The 18,250-nt window shown below is 40.3% G+C and overlaps 1 protein-coding gene across 3 annotated transcripts; it reads left to right on the top strand.

The window, feature by feature from the left end:
- Positions 1 to 3,932: 3,932 nt before the first annotated feature.
- Positions 3,933 to 16,478, top strand: LOX (lysyl oxidase). 3 transcript variants are annotated; one of them, XM_012664299.1, is made up of 7 exons: positions 3,933 to 4,858; positions 5,206 to 5,314; positions 6,681 to 6,818; positions 8,067 to 8,223; positions 11,518 to 11,613; positions 11,965 to 12,080; positions 16,110 to 16,478. In XM_012664299.1, the coding sequence occupies exons 1-7, from the start codon at positions 4,231 to 4,233 to the stop codon at positions 16,114 to 16,116; spliced, it is 1,251 nt and encodes a 416-aa protein (XP_012519753.1). In that variant the 5' UTR covers positions 3,933 to 4,230; the 3' UTR covers positions 16,117 to 16,478. The 3 variants fall into 3 exon arrangements, with proteins under 3 accessions (XP_012519753.1, XP_012519755.1, XP_012519756.1); XM_012664302.1 differs by lacking the exon at positions 16,110 to 16,478 and having other exon boundaries at positions 4,231 to 4,355; positions 4,473 to 4,858; positions 11,965 to 12,084; XM_012664301.1 differs by lacking the exon at positions 16,110 to 16,478 and having other exon boundaries at positions 11,965 to 12,084.
- The last annotated feature ends 1,772 nt before the right edge of the window (positions 16,479 to 18,250 follow it).

Here is an 18,250-nt window from a genome sequence, read left to right as displayed (position 1 = left end):
CAAGAAAATGGGCAACCAAACCAGATATATTTAAAAGTTATTATTTCTGGAATTCTTCTACTCAGTTTGTTTACAGATTTTTTTTTTCAGTTCAGTCTTGACATACAGACAAGTGTGTACTAACTGTCTACTTTTTATATTTGGGTGAATACCTGGAAGTGGTACGTGGCAGAAGGCAAGAATGAGTAGCAGAGGGAACACAAGCACACTGTTAATTTTAAGGCTAACTTACTCCTCTACTTCATTTTACTCCAAGTAAGAAGATTTCTGGTTCTTTATTTCACTGTTACTCCTCTTAATTACCTTTTAAAAGTGTCTTCAATGCCTCATTCAACTCTCAATGTATTTCCCCTGGGTTAGATGTTATTCCTACCTCTTTTTTCACTTATTTTCCCCTTACATAGCTCCAGCTTTCCACTCTATTTTATTCTCTGTGATGTTTTCAAACTACGTGGCACAGAAGCACTTACAAGCATTAGTCTATACCAAAGAACAAAATTTGTATGGTTTCTGGAGCCCCAAACAAAAGAATTTATTCTTGAACCCAAGTCCTTTGACAATGGTGTTACTGTTCTGGCTTTGGTAATTCAGAGGCCCTTATTTACTGTTTGGGCTTTCTGCATATTCTATTTTCCATTTATATGAAATATCCCACAAACGTAAATGCATTTAATGAATACCGGGAACATAGCCTTGTGACAACTTTCATTTCTTGGTCAATGGGCCAGACATTGCAATTTAAAGATTTGATATCAATAGGCCAGAACCTCATAGAAAAATTAGTATCATTTTATTTATCTTCTTATGGTACATACTGCAGAATTGTCCACCAAAAAAAAAAAAAAAGTCTTATGGACAAAAGTGAAAGCAGCTGTGGATCTTATCAAAGCCAAAAAACTGTATGCTCTTGATGTAGCTACAGTTATTATTATTATTATTATCATTATTTCAGTTTCGAGTGCTGAGGAACTGTGTTTTTTTTCCAATTTTGTAAATAATAATTTTGTCATTGAACAGATAACACAATGTGTGGCTAGATATCATCTCCCACAGGGCTTGCAAATACTTGGTATTGTCCCCAATGTGGTTGCCACATGTTTGTTTTTCAGCTGACTGAGTCTTAAGCCAGAGAGAGTTTAGAGGAAATGGAAGAGAGAAAAAAATCAACAGAGCTTTTCATTAGGATGTGTGACAAAGGGTAATGTTTTTCTCCCTTAAGTAGTATATGTGTGTTTAAAAGAAAATAAATATTGCACATCATTACTGTTCTTTCTAGTGAGTTATTTATATTCTGATAAGATATTTTTAAGTCTGTTGAAGCAAATTTGAAAAAAAAACGACTGACCTCATTCATTTATAAATTTTTAGTGGTCCTGTGTGCAAGTCACCATTATAGTATATTATACTCTAGAACACAAATGTATTCAAGAAATGTTTGTAAAACAAATAAATATATTTTGAATTTCACTGATGGGAAATATGCACAAACAGAAAATTGTAGTCTGAAGATTCAAACTTACACAAATGGCATCCAATGTTTTAATGTCCGACTAAAGGAATTATTCAGTTAAATATTAATAATCACAATGGAGCATTATAATGAATGAATTGAAAGTAACTGAAATAACTTGGATATTTATAAAAAAAAAAAACAGATTTTTCAAACTAGGAAAAATGCTTTAGAAAGGATTTGGTTAATCCTTGAATCCTACAGATAACTAAAAGCCAGAAAAAGTAAATCAGCTGCTCAGAGATATATAACTTTTTTTTTTAAAATGAGAGCATCAGGATTGCAAACAAGGATATTATATGAGACCCAGCATAAACTTCCCATCCCCCCATTAGGGGTTTGGCCTGTCATTCTGACACTATGTTCCCCATACCAGAGGTCTTCCCTCAGAAACCTGTGGTCAAGTAATAGCAGTTCCAGGCTTCTCTCTTCTGGAAATAAGCTGTTCAGGAATACATAAAGAGTCTTTTTCAGATGAAGGGTAATTACACTCTCTCCTTTCTTGCTTCTCCTATAATTTGGCCTGTCCATTCAAATTATATACACCTGCTTCTTCTTTTTCACTCCGTCTTCCTCAGTGGGTTTGGAGAAATTGAATACTTTTTTAAGCCCTGCGGCAAGTCTGGAAAATGACAGTTAGTGATGTGTCTTACCTTCATACAGACAGACATCGCTGTTGACTTACCATCAATGGCATTTGCACTTGAATGTTTACCTTCATCATATAAGCAATAAATTTGCTAACCCACTGACAAGCTTCCATCTGATATCTCTTTGTGACCAAGGATGCTGTGTGGTCATGGGCAGAACGAATCCAACTTGACTCAAAAAGAACCAAACCCATTGGCCTGGACTCAAAATCATGTGATCTGATTAGCTGACAGAACCAGCCACAAACTCCTCAGTGTCAGTCGGTGTTCTTAGGTGGCAAACGGCAGAAATGGACTCTGACCCTGTTAAGCCCCAAAGGAATGCATTGGAAAAACTGAAGGAAAAGCTGAAGAACCAGGCCTTGGAATATACTGGCCTAAAGAAGCTGTGGGGGGCTCTGTGTAGCAACACCTAAGGGACACTTTCTTTAATAGTGAGAGAAGCAACTGCTCCTTCCTTCTGCTCATGATTGAAATTCCAGCGAGATGGCTTGATTAGCCAAATCAGAATGTGGAGACTGAATTCAGAAAGCCAGAGACTAACAGAGATAGGTAACTACTGAAGTATATCTAGACAAAAGTTCAGTGATGAGATCAATAAAAAGGTTATTAATATCCGGTTTTGAGTAGTAGTGTTAAGACAGGCTAAATGCAGCATTTTTTTCCTTTGAAATGTTTCCAGAGCTGCCCAAACCCTAAGTGGTATGCGAATAAATGGTGGATTAAGCATCTCTTTCCAGTCAGCATAATTTATCCTCCCACCCATTCTCCTGCTGGCCACTCCTACTCCATTCTCTTTACCAAAATCTGAACTCCACGGCTATTTCTTCAGCAACCCCTTTGTTTAAATTGGAAGACAAATCAAACACTGTGGGACGCTTTACTGAATTTCAGTATTTAACAGCACTGATTTAATTTTTTTAAATGCAAAGTCAAACTTATTAGATGTAGAAGAGAAAAAGAAAAAAGTAAGATAAAGTGTTTATTCGAAGATGTCTTCCCAATGCTCTCTTTGCCAGACTTATTCTAGTCCCCTCTAATGAAACTTCCTGGTAGACACTGGGGAGATGAGAGATGGTCCTTCATTTCCACTCAAAGTACAAATCAGGCCGGCATTTTGAAAAAGAGACAGGTTTATTCATCTCTTCAAGGTTAGCTGGCTTTGTTCCTTGTAAAATTTCACTTTTGGTTATTAAAATATTCACTGTAGGAAACATATTTGTAACTCATTTCTCATATTACCTACACACAGAAAAACAAAATTTGATATCCTGGCGTTTATTTGCTGAGGGCGCTTCCCATAAAAGCGAGTGAGTGTGCACTGGGAAGTATGTCTGGTTAACTCCTTTGTGGATAAACGTTAGTCACAATCGTTCCCCATCCACTCTCTCCCCTAGCACCCTCCCCACCTCCCGCCTTCCCGCCTCTCAAGGGCTGGTGACCTAATAGCATTTTTCTTCATGCATATTTTGGCGTCGCCCCATGGCCTGGCTGCCTTCGCCTGTCTGAGTCTTTTGAAATTCCTGCATGTTCGCCCCAGATTAAGCCAGTGTGTCTCAGGATGTGTGTTCCGTTTCGTTCTTTCCCCTTAACGCTGCCTGTGCAACGTGTCTGGGGGGAGGAGGACGGGACGGGAGAGGAGGGCAGGGAGGGAGGGGCAGAGGCGAGGAGCTGTCCGCCTCGCACGTTTCCAATCGCATTACGTGAACAAATAGCGGAGGGCGGCCGGGCCAGGACGGCTTGTGTAACTTTGCAAACGTGCCAGAAAGTTTAAAATCTCTCCTCCTTCCTTCGCTCCAGACACTGCCCGCTCGCTGGGACTGCCGCACCGCTCCCGCCGCCTTCCAGGACTGGGAAAGGGGAGACAGACGGGTGCCACGTCCGAGCGGCCGCCCAGACAGGGGAAGGGGCTGCAGCCCACCCTTGGCACTGCGCGGCGGGGACTGAGACAGCCGCGCTCCGCCCGTCTCCTCGTCGAAGATTCCTCGCTCCTTCACGTGATTTGAGCCCCGCTTTTATTTTCTGCGAGCCACGTCCTCCCCGAGCGGGGGCAGTCCGGCAAAGGGAGCGATGCGCTTCGTCTGGACCGTGCTCCTGCTGGGGCCGCTGCAGCTCTGCGCGCTCGTGCGCTGCGCCCCGCCGGCCGCCGGCCAGCAGCAGCCCCCGCGCGAGCCGCCCGCAGCTCCGGCCGCCTGGCGCCAGCAGATCCAATGGGAGAACAACGGGCAGGTGTTCAGCTTGCTGAGCCTGGGCTCGCAGTACCAGCCGCAGCGCCGCCGGGACCCGGGCGCCACCGCCCCGGGTGCCGCCAGCGCCGCCGGCTCGCAGCCGCGCACGCCAATCCTGCTGCTCCGCGACAACCGCACCGCCGCGGCGCGTGCACGGACCGCCGGCTCGTCGGGAGCTGCCGCCGGCCGTCCGAGGCCCGCCGGCCGCCACTGGTTCCAGGCTGGCTACTCGGCGTCTGGAGCCCGCGACGCTGGCGCCTCGGGCGCGGACAATCGGACTGCGCCGGATGTCCCGGCGCTCAGTAACCTGCGGCCGCCCAGCCGCGTGGACGGCATGGTGGGCGACGACCCGTACAACCCCTACAAGTACACCGACGACAACCCCTATTACAACTACTACGACACGTACGAGAGGCCTCGGCCTGGGAACAGGTACCGGCCCGGATACGGCACCGGCTACTTCCAGTACGGTAAGCGCCCCAAGTCCGCCAAGCACCCTGCACCTGGTCCCCAACTATGTGGCTCCTCGACGTGGCTGCCTGGGCGCGGCGGGCCCTGGTCCTGGCGGATGCGTTCCCTCCCCCCGCGCCTGCAGAGGCAGCTCTGGAATCCAGTGCGAACCGCGCGCCTGGCCCCTCCTGCTTCCTTTTCACTTTGCTTCTCAGCGCCGGTGTCTCCAGTTCTCTTGCTACCCTCGGCCCCACCTAGCAGTCCCAGGGGGTGAAGGGTGAGGAGTTAGGGACCTGGAGGGGTCGGGAGCTGGAGTGGGGGGCACCGGGTTGTCTCACTGCTGCGCCCGTTGCCTGCTGACGTTTAGGTCTCCCAGACCTGGTGCCTGACCCCTACTACATCCAGGCGTCCACGTACGTGCAGAAGATGTCCATGTACAACCTGAGGTGCGCCGCGGAGGAAAACTGCCTGGCCAGGTACGGGCTGGGATCTCCGCGGCCCCGCTCCGCGGTCTTGGTTGTGGGGGCGCTCTGGTGCCTGGTTCTGACAACTTCTGTTCCGCGCAGACAAGAGCTAGGAAGTGGGACTAGAGCTGGGAAGTGGGACATGACCTCCTGGGCACGCTGACCTGGATGGAGAGTTAACTTTTGAAGATTTCTGTGGGTCCTGACTCTCAAACTGCTGCACAAACCAGGGAAGTGGAGCAAACCCTTATCCTGGAGACTGGAGTCTCCTGGTGCTCTTTTTCCAAGATACTCAAACTTCGGAGCCAATTGTTTCCAGTAACTTTCTATAAAACAACTGTACAGTAATTTTTTAAAGTTATTGTAATAGAAGAGTGTGTTAATACTCCCTTAAAAGGTTGGGGACAAATTTGCCATTGTAGCCTCATTGGTAAAGGTTAGGTTTTCTCTTTCGTTTGAGACCGCGATTAACTGTTTGGTATTATTAATACTTGAGCCAGAATAAGCCCATGAGCAAGAACTTTGCTTCTCCATTAGTCCTAAAATAAAATAGAAGTTCTAGGATTGGGGTTCTCTGAGTTTTCTGCTGGGAAACCAGCAGAGGGAGCAAAAGATGTTTTGATAGGTCTCATAAAAATTTTAAAGTGTGAATAAGGTCGTCGATAGTATTTAACATGTATTCACACAAAATATATTAGTAGGAGCACAGAGGTATGTATTTGTGCATTTCTTGCACTGTGACCTTTATAATTGTCAGGCTAAAGGAAGAGAATCCAAGTTCATTTTCATTCCTGAGTCTTGCATCACTCACACCATTGCCCTCTCTATGATGTTATTATAGTAGTGCTGTTGTTTTACAGATAGTGAAGTTACAGAACGATTCATCTCAATCTGGGTCTGTTCTTTTAGAGTTATTTCCCCAGTTTCCATCTTAATTAAATATTTAAGAAGAAATATTTTGTAAAATTCAAACATCTTAACAAGTATCTATGGGATTATTTTTTATTGAGGATAATTTCTCCCTTAGTTTCACGCATTCATAGGATCAAACTTGAATCGATTTTAAACACAGTTTACTTCTCACATTTTTAGTGCTAATTTTATTATGTTTTTACTTTTAAGGTCTGTGGATTTCCATAGTTGCCATTCATTCTCTTATTCACCAAATACTCATTGAGCTCTGACTGTTCCAGGAGTGTTCTAGGAGCTTCAGATTCAGAAATAAACAAATTTAAAAAATGCCCTGGCCTCTTGGAACTGATAGTCTAGTTGGGGAAGGGGGATTGTCACTATTGTATAATGGAGAGGTTTCATTCGTAGTTTTGTCTTTAGTTAATATTCTGTGAATATAATAATATCTCTTTTTTGAAAATCACAGTTCGGCATACAGGGGAGATGTCAGAGATTATGATCACAGGGTGCTGCTAAGATTTCCCCAAAGAGTGAAAAACCAAGGGACATCAGACTTCTTACCAAGCCGACCGAGATATTCCTGGGAGTGGCACAGTTGTCACCAGTAAGTAGATGGGTCTCCTGGGTACACCTGAGTTACTTTTTCATTTTCAGGTGATTCTTGGTATGGCAAACGTAAGTCTTATTTCTTACCTACAGGGGGAGCATTGCTACTATTTACGGGTAGACTTTTTCTCTATGTAATTTGACATAATGAAAGGAATCTACTTGATATAATCCATCAACTACTAGATCCTGTTGTCTTTTGGATTGGAAACTCCAAGTCCAGCTTATTAAAACCGCTTATAGGATACAGCAATTGAATTCAATATAAAATTTACTCCAATATACTACAGGTAGGATTTCTAAAAACATCTGTTGCAGCCAAGATTATCTGCAGGTAGTTATCATTAAACAGCATTTCATAAAGACCACGCATTGTTATTAAAAGGGTTTGGAGATCATTCTCAAAGAGAGATATAGATGATATACTCTATGAGCTGAAGAGGACTGTCCTCCATCTTTTAAAAGGCCTGTATCAAACTCAGGGTGGTTACCTGGTCTGCCTATATTTAAAGATTTTCACGTAAAGTAATTCTAACATTTGACTTCATAACTTGCCCGGGTGTTTATTGTCAGGAGATCCTGATGTGTGGCCTTAAACTTTCTGAAATTCTCATTGTTTTTTTCCTTATGTGAGAAGATGAACAACTCAGCACCTTTATTTTCTGAAATGACAAAAGTAAATATAATATGAGCCATCCAATTTGCTGATGAAATAGAAATGTTTTATTTCTAAATAAAAGTTTATACTATTTAAGTGATAAGGGTGGACAACACATGACATTATTTATCTTTTGCATTTTAGTAATGATTTTAAATATGTGAGAACTCAGTTTTTAAAAATCTCATCGAAACCTCTCAAGGATCATGTGCTTCTCTTTTTTGGAATGGAACATCAGTAGTGGCAGCCAAGAGAAATATAGCCGAGAGTATGTGGCAAGTTTCACTTAAGCACAAATAATTTATTTTCTATTTCTATTTAATATTCAAAGATAAAACAGGGAGTAATGGGAAAGCAAAACACTCAAATGAAATCTTTTTTCCTACTAGCAAAGTTAAAAGCTTGTAATTTTGATAGATTTATGTCCCTGGGAAAAAAAATCTAGCATGAATCTCCCTTTATGAAAATAAACTTGACCTCAATTCTCATGTGAAAACAAAGTTGTGAGGCAACAGGGAAGTCATGTAATATCGTCGTTGCTTTCTCTGTGCGTAACTGACCACTGTCTTTTGTTGTGTGGGACATTAGACATTACCACAGTATGGATGAATTCAGCCACTACGACCTGCTTGATGCCAACACCCAGAGGAGAGTGGCTGAAGGTCACAAAGCAAGTTTCTGCCTCGAGGACACATCCTGTGACTATGGGTACCACAGGCGATTTGCATGTACTGCACACACCCAGGTGAGTTGGCACCCTGACCTCGGGAACCCACAGGCCTCAGAGAAAAAACAAAGTAGGCTAGCCATTTCTTTCCTCCCACCTCTCTTTCATAAATTGTTTCATTTTGGGGGTCATCTTATGAAGATGGATGATAGTTGGGAAAACGCAAGTGATGGCTTGATGATCCAGAAGTATCTCCTATTCACGATCACAGAAGTTCAGTGTGAATCCTTGTTACGTTCTACAATGAAAAACAGAAGTTCACTCTCTAAAAAAATCTGAATAGTTTATGACATGGGTATTCATTCTATATTCTTTAACCGGCTTGGTCAATAACTGTACGGAAGATACTTCTGTTTTCTCACCTGAAAAACCATTCCTGTCTTCACCTGTGATGCTAAAAATAGAAGAGTGGTTGGGGTTAACAAAGAGAGGAAATAAGTTTTTTTTAAAAGCCCTTAAAAAAGTTGTCTCTTTTAATAATGCGCATAAGAGCAGAAGGACACCATTTCTTTCTCCACACATGTATGTTTAAACCTACAGTATAATTGATGTCAGATGTCGTTTGGATGGATTTTTAAAAATAGTGCTGAGCTAAGCAGTTTGTATGTCTTATAATTGGAAAATGTGTGTCAGTTAAAAAGCCATGTCAGTATTTCCATATGAAACCCTAATTTGTAAAAGGACATTATAATTTTACTCCAGCCCAGATCTTGGCAAGGAGTAGTGAATGTACATAACCCGGGGCACAGAGGGATAAGCAGCTGGCATCTTGGGAAGCAAATTCCAGGGCTGTGGCAGGAAGCTTTTTGGTGACCTAAATGTTACCATTGCTTTTTTCTTTGAGCTTAGAACATCATCACAATTGGAGGGGATAAAGGTTAAAGTCTGCATCGTTGGCGTAGTACTTATTCTTTAAGAAAAAGGAAATGTAACCTACCCACATATTATCTTCGTGAGCCGATAGAGATTCCCTTTTCATTGCGTAATCTCCAAGTTCGATAGCGCCACATGCGCAGGGGGCCTGGCGTTATTCTCCCCACTTTTCAGAAAATGGTGCTCTGGACAGCTCACTGTGAAATACTGGAATCTGGGATTGTAGCGCTTCCGGTTCCCCTGTTTTTGGGGTGACCTCATATTATTTTATGTGGTAGGTTTCTTGTTAATCATCCTACGTGTATGTCATATTTAACCGTTATTCACTAGGTCTTGCATTATAAGTGATTTATGTATTTGTTTTTTTCTCTAGACCAGTGTCTCTTGAACATGGACTTCATTTAAAGGAAAAATATTCTCACAAACCCCCAATGTTGACTTAGATTAGTTTTATTATAATGCTGGTTAAATGTATTGAAGCATAAAACTAGGTATACCTTTTTTATATTTGTACTTTTATATAACTCCTGTGTTCTTAGGTAATAAATTTACGTATTAAATATATACAAAAACTAAAAACAGTTGCATTAACCTTGTTAATTTAATGAAACAAACAATTGTGTTTTGATAAAACCAAGTAGCTAATTTAGACAGTCTCAGCTAAGGTTCTACATTTAATCTCTTTTTATATTTTTACTTTGAGTACATGAAATGCTTTTTTGCTTAATGGCCTTAGTAACTCCAGTTTTTTGTTTGCTAGTTCAAATAATCAAAGCTTGTACTTAAATTCTGCCAGCTGAGTAATTCTAGAGTGCTAATTTCAGCATTCTTTAAAGCTCTTTTGTTCACTTGAAGGTAGGGTAAGCATTGTAGCATTATTTAAACCTGTCTTAAATAGGTATCTAATCCAGCGAATCCTTTTACAATGTCATGAACTTAGTGTTAGTAGTAGTAAAAGTAATAGCTAACACTTTCCAGTATGTATTATATGCCAGAATCAGAATTATGTGCTGGAATCAGACCAAAAATTCTCCATTTTATGTTTACTACTCAACATGCTGGTAATTGATGTGTGGACTAAGGTAGGAATTCAGGCAATAATAATGGAATATGGCTCTCACTGCTGTGACACAGGTCCTTTTGAGTGTGGCTTGTCTGTGCTATCATGTGCTGTATGATAGCACAATTCCACCCTACTCTTCCCAAATCAAGCTACAGCTAAACCAGAAATGGAGCATGCTAACATGATTTTGCCATCTCCTTGGTGACCAAGGTGATCTTAAACACCAGTGCAATTTTGGGTACCGGAATTAAATGGCAGTATTGCATTAAAATGATTTTAGTGTATACTTTTAAATTTGCTTTAGATTGCTATTAGAATAAAAATACAAGTTAAAACTTCTCATGAAGAACTAAAGGGATCAAGAATATACGTACAGTCTCCAATTTGTGTAAACTTTTCCAATCTATAACACTTTTAAAGCAAGAACCCTATTTTATTCTTATTTTTCTCCTCCTAGCCTGCAGAAGGCACTCATTTACTTATTGACATGAATATCTGAGCAAGTGCAGTGATGCGGCATTCATCAATTTAGCCACACATTCATCCCTTCAATTCAGCAGAATATTTCGGTGACTATGTGAGAGAGGGTATAGTATGGTAGTTAAGAACAGGGACTCTGGACCTTGATTGCCTAAACTCAAACCAGCTTAGCCACTGACTAGCTGTATACCCTTGGGTAAGTTATTTGACTTTAGTGTGCCTCAGTTTCCTCATCTATGAAATGGAGATAACAATAGCACCTGCCTCACGTAGTTGTGAAAATTGAATTTATATATGCAATGTGTTTAAAATTGTTCCTGGAATAATATTGAGTAAATGTTAGCTATTCAAAGATGCAACATAGACTCTACCCTTAGGGAACTCACAGCTTCTAGTTAGATGTATTCTTATATAGTATTATTTTAATGTAGAGGAAAAAAAAGATAAACACTATAAAAGCTATACAAAAAAGTATCATGGGCGTTCTGAGTACAAGAAGATAATTTCCAAAAGGGGAAATTGGGCAGGGTTTCCCTGAGAAGAGAACATTTTAGTTAAGTTAATTATTAAGTGGCCTTTATTCCTGAACTGGTGAAATTCTAGAATTTTGATGGAGGTCTATTTTGTCACTTAAGATTGCATTTATCACTGGTGATTTATGACACTTTTAAGAAGTGAGGTGTACTACTACTTATATTAGTCCTGTGTCTTTTTTAGCTGGAGGTGCTATAAGACTGAGTAATATATACTTCTCAAGGGAGATGAAATATAAATATAGTTTTATGTCAGACTCTTGTAAGTACTAACTTAAAATTTAATTTGCAAATAACAGCATATTTTTTAGCATAGTCTGACCGTATATCATCATTTTAAATTTTTTATTTTGTTTGTTTTAGGGGTTGAGTCCTGGCTGTTATGATACATATGGTGCAGACATAGACTGCCAGTGGATTGATATTACAGATGTAAATCCTGGAAACTACATCCTAAAGGTAGAGATCTTTGGAAATATGTTATTTATTTTCATCGCAAATCAATAAGCCCTCTTCTCTGTATTCAAATGTTAAATAATCATGGTCTTGGAAATAATTATACATCCTCTATTTATAAATAATCTAATCTAGTCTAAACATTTCTTATTTTAAAAGACTTCAGGGGAAAATATGGAGTCTCCTTCTATATCATCTCCAGGTTTTAACCACTTGCTTAACTTAAATTCCCTTCCCTGCTCGATTTAGATAAATCCGTTGTTAACAATTCCCTTGTTGCAGCCCTATAGAAATAGAAAGATACCAGTAAGTCCTGATGAACTCTTTAACACAAATGCTGTCTGCATTGCCTAGGTCAGCGTAAACCCCAGCTACCTGGTGCCCGAATCAGACTATACCAACAACGTTGTGCGCTGTGACATTCGCTACACAGGACATCATGCCTATGCTTCGGGCTGCACGATTTCACCGTAAGTCTCATTTGCCTAGCTAAGTAATTATCTCCACAAAGAATTTTAGTTCCTTGTCAGGCATTATACATGACATGTGTCTATTTCTACCACTGCTGCAGCTTCCTTGTAAATAGACCAGAGGCAGAACATGGTATAAAGTCTGTGCAATTACATAATTAGGGCTGATCTCTCTTTTTTTTGAAAATACAAGGAGGGATGTACTAAGGTTTTTATCACCCTAAAGCTTAGTTTTAAAAGAAGTCAGATACATAGAACACAGTGTTTTACCCAAAGAGCTGGTGTGGAGGCCCAGTATGTCAAATTGCTCAATATGCAGAGGAGGTGAGCTTGTAGGAGCCAGAGGGTTTGGTTTCCTGCCCCACGATCTGAAGGAGCTCTGAAGAAATTCCTGGAGTTCTTCTTAAAGTACATTTGGAGAATCACTGCCATAAAGTAAGCAACTGAAGAGATCAGATGCCCTGATCTGTACAAATGAAGGTTTCATATATTTGAGTTCTAGAACCATGGGTACTAGGACAATACTGTGCAAAGGAAGGAGATGTGTAGAGTTTCCTTTGTATATTCCTACTCCTGAAACACTTCATTGAGTCCCAGCATGTAAGTATTAACAGGGAGGTGTTAGAAAGAAAGTTGGGTAGAATGCCTGCTTGCCTGTGTGTCCTGCCCTGCCCTGCCTCCTTAAGCACTGCCTGCTGGAGTGTGGCTGGGTGGCAGATCATGACTACACATGCCACCTGACTTATACTTTTCCAGCAATGACAACACCATTGGAATGACACTGAACATGCATCAGCTTTGCTTTCACATTGGAGAAGCATCAGTGCCTCTGGGTCATGCAGAAAAGTGTATCAGAGCTACCCTAGAAACTCATAATTAACAGAAATTTCCTGCATGATACAAAAATCAGGAAAATGGTTTGCTGCACATGAACCTGTAGTTTGTGGGCTTTCCCAATTCCATGCAAACCTGGTAGTGTGGGTTTTGCCCTGTGCCTGGGCTCCTGGTCCAGGGGAAAAGGAGCTAAAACCAGCCCAAGTTCCATTCACAGAGTTATGCACTGTGGCTCGGGGCTGCATTCACCGTGGAAGGGCACCTTTTCCTTGTTCACATAGAGGAGCAGAGCCTTGCTTCCCCAGTGTCATCACAGCATTAGAGATAGAGGGAGCTCATGGTAGCAAAGGGATATAGTAGTGAAACACTGTGATCAAATATATTTTTCCACACATGCCCACGGCAGAGAAAACCTGGCTGGTTTTATGGCCCATATTGTGTGGAGTTGATTATAAAATAACTGAAAACTCCCAGAACATCAGTATAATTTAAGCTAAGATAACATAATCTAAAACAAATGGATTTCTTAATTTCTCATTTTTATAATTCCTTAATTCATTCACTAATTCTCCATTTAATTATTCATTTGGATCCTCACTTTTGCACTCTGAGGTCCTAAACTAGGTATTACAGAATAATGCAAAGGTAAAGATGACTCCTATTCCCCGTGCTGCTGCAGCCTTATTAACATAATTTTAATTAATTACTAATGAATCTCTTTGTTTAATGTTTACCTCCTGCTCCACTCCACGATGGCTGGGATCTAGGCTCCTGTCCACTGTCGAATACCCATTGCCAGGTGCAGGTCTGCCGCCTTGCAGACTCTCATTCGACACCTAATTAATAGATGAATTTCCCTCTTTCTCAAAGAATTTGGAGTCGAGTAGGGAGGCGAGATAAATCCATGTTTAGCTGTAATAGAGATACAATATTTACTCTGTGAGGAGTACGATAAAATGTGGGGGACCAGAAGGACCTCTGCTGTAGCAAGTTTGGTGACTCCCAAGTGTGACTTACTGACCTCACACTAGAGACAGGCCTGAAGAGGTGACTCGGTGGTTGCATAGAATATGTCTTGCTTTCCATCGGTAGAATCCATTGAATTGGATATTGCCAGATACTTAGAAAAAATAAAAGTAGTTATATTGCTTCACCAATCTTATAACACCGCAAGAGGGATTCCTGATGTGGTCACCCACATAGAGTGGATTTTTTTTTTTTTTTTACCAGTTATTACTGACTATAGCTAAATTTTGAGAGTTGTTGAGGCAGAATTTTAATAAGCAATATTGATCAGATGAAAATATGAAAAAGTGAAATGAACCATAGTTATTGATCATAATAAAATAAGATGATACTTACTCTGAGTGGAAATAACAGGAAAAGTGCAGAACGCTTGACTTGAGGGGAAAAAGCTCACCGTCAGGAGAAGGATGCTTGCCTCTCATACTGACTTTTACTTTAGGCCTCCCTCACGAAGGACCAGAGTCCAGAGGAAGGAGAGATTTCTTTGGCCTGAGATTCAGGGAGTGACTGCGGAAGCGCATTTGAATTGGGCTTTGGAGGCTGAGGCGTGCACGGGGGAGAGTTAAGGAAGGACATGCTGGGAGGAGTCAACGTCACGGGCACCTGCCTGGCAGGAGGAAATTGCAGGGCACGTTTGGAAAAGCAAGTCTTCTAATTTGGCTCAGGCCTAAGTGTCATGGAGTTAAGAGTTGGGCAAAAAGGACAGAAAAGTAAGTTGGGAACAGATCAAAGAGAGCGTTCGAGAGCAATCTAAAAAGTTTGAACTGGAGGCAATGGGAGTCTGAAGTTTCTTGAGTAGGGGCTGTAACTTGCCATGTGCTCAGTCTGGTGGCTATGTAAGCAGCACTGAGTGTGATTCCTGTGCTAACGTTAGTGTATTATTATTATTATTGTTATTTTTGGTAACTCTAAAGACATATCATCTCTCAGTTCACTGATTGTTTTTTCTGCCAATCGGATGTTTAAGAACATTCTGTTGGTGTGTATAAAAACCACCCAGTAAGTAGGTGTGTGTGTTAATGTGCCCAGCCTTCCTCATTTTTGTCATTGTAAACAAAATGTATGGACCAGGTGACTCTGAAGTTCTAAGATACTATGTAATTTCTCTTCTCCTTACAGAATTTACTGTTAGAAATTGCTAGTTGCTGGCTGGGCGCGGTGGCTCACACCTGTAATCCTAGTCCTCTAGGAGGCTGAGGCGGGAGCATCACTTGAGATCAGGAGTTTGAGACCAGCCTGAGCAAGAGCAAGACCCCATCTCTACTAAAAATAGAAAAAAAATAGCCAGTCAATTAAAAACAGAAACGAAAAATATGCTGGGCGTGGTGGCTCCTGTCTGTAGTGCCAGCTACTTGGGAGGCTGAGGCAGGAGGATCACTTGAGCCCGGGAGTTTGAGGTTGCTGTGAGCTAGGCTGACGCCACGGCACTCACTCTAGTCTGGGAAACAAACGGAGACTCTGTCTCAAAAAATAAAAAAAAAAAAAGAAAGAAATTGATAGTTGCTGATTTGCACTAACTGTATTCTTACTTCCTTACGTGGAGGGGGATCTATGATCACAGTTTAAATACAATAAGATTTGGTTGACTGGCTTTGATCCAGTTTCTGCCTTATTAATGTATTATTCTACGTCCAAAACCGTGCTGGAGAAGGACTAATGCAAGATGATGCAGAAGCCATGACTCTGCTTCTTGGTGGCTGTGCCACCCTTGTTCCATGGAATGAACTCACCTGGTCAGGGCTGCTGGTTTCCTAAGTCCTGCTTTACTCTTGATTGCTTCAGAGGTTGTTTCTTTGACTCTTTTATTTTTTTATTTGTTTTTTTGTCAAGTGCAGTAGTGAGGATGGGGGAAAGTATAAGAACAAGGAGTTCAATCTGTAACTGACTGTGAACAATCAAGGGAGATAACTCACTACCTTCGGACCAGCCATCTTTGACTCTAAATGCGAAGATTTGTAGGCGTCTGGCATCCGCTGCCTGCTGTTGACATAGTCCCTCTCTTCATATCATTATTAAAATAAGGGACTAGTTGATAATTTCACAACACGACTCTTGCTTAGATGAAGGGAAATTGTTACATAAAGTTTTCAAAAGTTTAAATTTGTATACTGTACTCATTCATAATATTAGCAGGGTAATAACTCATCTTATTTTGTTTTCTTAATCTAGGTATTAGAAAGCAAGCCAAAACTCCCAATGGATAAATCAGTGCCTGGTGTTTTGAAGTGGGGAAAAAATAGATTAACTTCAGTAGGATTTGTGTATTTTGAAAACGAGAACAGAAAACAACAAAGGAATTTTTGTTTGGACTGTTTTATAACAAAGCACATAACTGGATTTTGAACATTTAAATCGGCATTATTTGGGAAATTTGTAATACTTATTCATATTACTTTGGGAATTAACACAATATTTCAATTCTATAGTTGCGTATTTGACTCTTTCAAAGGAATCCAAATTTCTTATGTTTCTTTTGAAATCTAAGTGCAAAAGGGAAAATATCATTTCAATGAATGAGCCAAAATTACTTTGAACTGAGAATTTTCTAAAATGTTAGAACTTCGGTGAAACATGATAATAATGAGCTTATATATGTCCTAGCATCGATTTAGAAGTGATGCTCCTACTGTTTGAATAGATACGGACACATTTGGTGCTGAGGAAGAAACAAACACACTCCCATTGGTGTCAAGAAATATTACTCTATAGCAGAGACATGGCAATATATGTATTCAGATAGTTACATCCCTATATAAAATTATGTTTACATTTTTAAATTAGTAGGTTACTTTCTTTCTGTCAAGTGTACAATTTTATTCTGTCTTAAGTCAACTTTTGTTTTGGAACAAATTAAGTAACTGAGCTGCCCAATTCCTGTCTGATATTCGTTGACGCTCCCCTCTACACTTTTATTTTTCCTATGGATAGAGATGTTGTGAGATTTTTAAAATTACATTCTGGGGACTGGTATACGGAGGACAACTGCGTAACTGGGAAGTCATTCTGATGACGTCAGAGAGAATATGCACTTAAGCATATTAAAGTATTTACCAAAGATAAAATTTCCTCGCTGACAAAATCATACAAACGAGTCCCCCAAACCACAACTGTCTCTCAAATAGTTAAAAAAAATCATGAAAAACATCTTAGGATTTTCTACATTTTTTTAATGTTCAGTGATTAAAAAGGAATCCTAACAATTTTAAATTATTCATAACAGATGACATACTGTGTGAGCAATACAGGAACATCATCCTAGGTTATTCAAGAGTCAGTCACACATGTGTTTTCATGTGTGTCTAAAATATAGGCCCATTAGCAAAGCACATAGCATTATATACCTGAGGGGTTGGGGAATAAGGGGAAAAATAAAACTTTCTGCAAAACCAAAGACTAGGCTGCATAATGAGACAGCTGTGATTTAATTTTAAACTGTGAAACCATGTGCCACAACAGAATTTGGAGAATTCCTCTTTTTCCTAAATTCAAAGGTGCAGAAAGAAATCAAATGACATTTTTAATTTAGTGATGCTTGAGCAGAATTTTTCCTACATTAACCAGTATTAAAATCTTAAGTAAAGTTTTTCCAGTGCCAGAACACATTAGGTAGAATTTTAAAAAGTGTATTGGCATCCTGTATTATATGTCATAGAGTTGTAAATCAACACCAATTACGAATAATCATTCTGCAGTCTCTGGGTACATAGCGTGGTAAGAGGGTAAAGATGGACAGGCATCAAGTAGCGGATATAGCGGTACACGTGATCCTTATCCGCCAGGGCACACACCAGTAGAGAATTCAGAACTTTCCTTGAGCTACTATCTGAGCTATAGAATAGCTTCTTTGATGTACCTCTTTGCCTTAAATTGCTTTTTAGTTTTAAGAATGATCCTTTCAAATTGTAATCTTTTCTCATAGAGATATTTTAATATACTTGCTTTTTTAAAAAACAAAACTACTGTCAGTATTAATACTGAGCCAGACTGGCATCTACAGATTTAAGATCTGTCATTTCATTAAGATTCTTACCCTTGTATGAAAAACTAGCCAATATCATGGCCTTTGGATACACAGAAGGTACATTTACAGTCATGCATTGGGCCTTTTATCTGTCTATTCATCCATCATCGTTTGAGGGCCTAAAATGTGCCAGGTACTCACATGCCAGGCATTCGGAGATAAAACAGACAAACTAAAAATACTGTCCTGATCTCAATAAAAATGTATTAAAAATGTCATTGTTACCCATTAGGTTCACCTTATTTTAAAGAACTAAAAGTACATGTCTATGAAATTTTAATTTTAAGCA

The sequence above is a fragment of the Propithecus coquereli genome, unplaced genomic scaffold, assembly GCF_000956105.1.
Source record: "Propithecus coquereli isolate 6110/MARCELLA unplaced genomic scaffold, Pcoq_1.0 Scaffold88, whole genome shotgun sequence".
Taxonomy (NCBI): Eukaryota; Metazoa; Chordata; class Mammalia; order Primates; family Indriidae; genus Propithecus; species Propithecus coquereli.
This window is presented reverse-complemented; position numbering and strand designations above follow the sequence as displayed.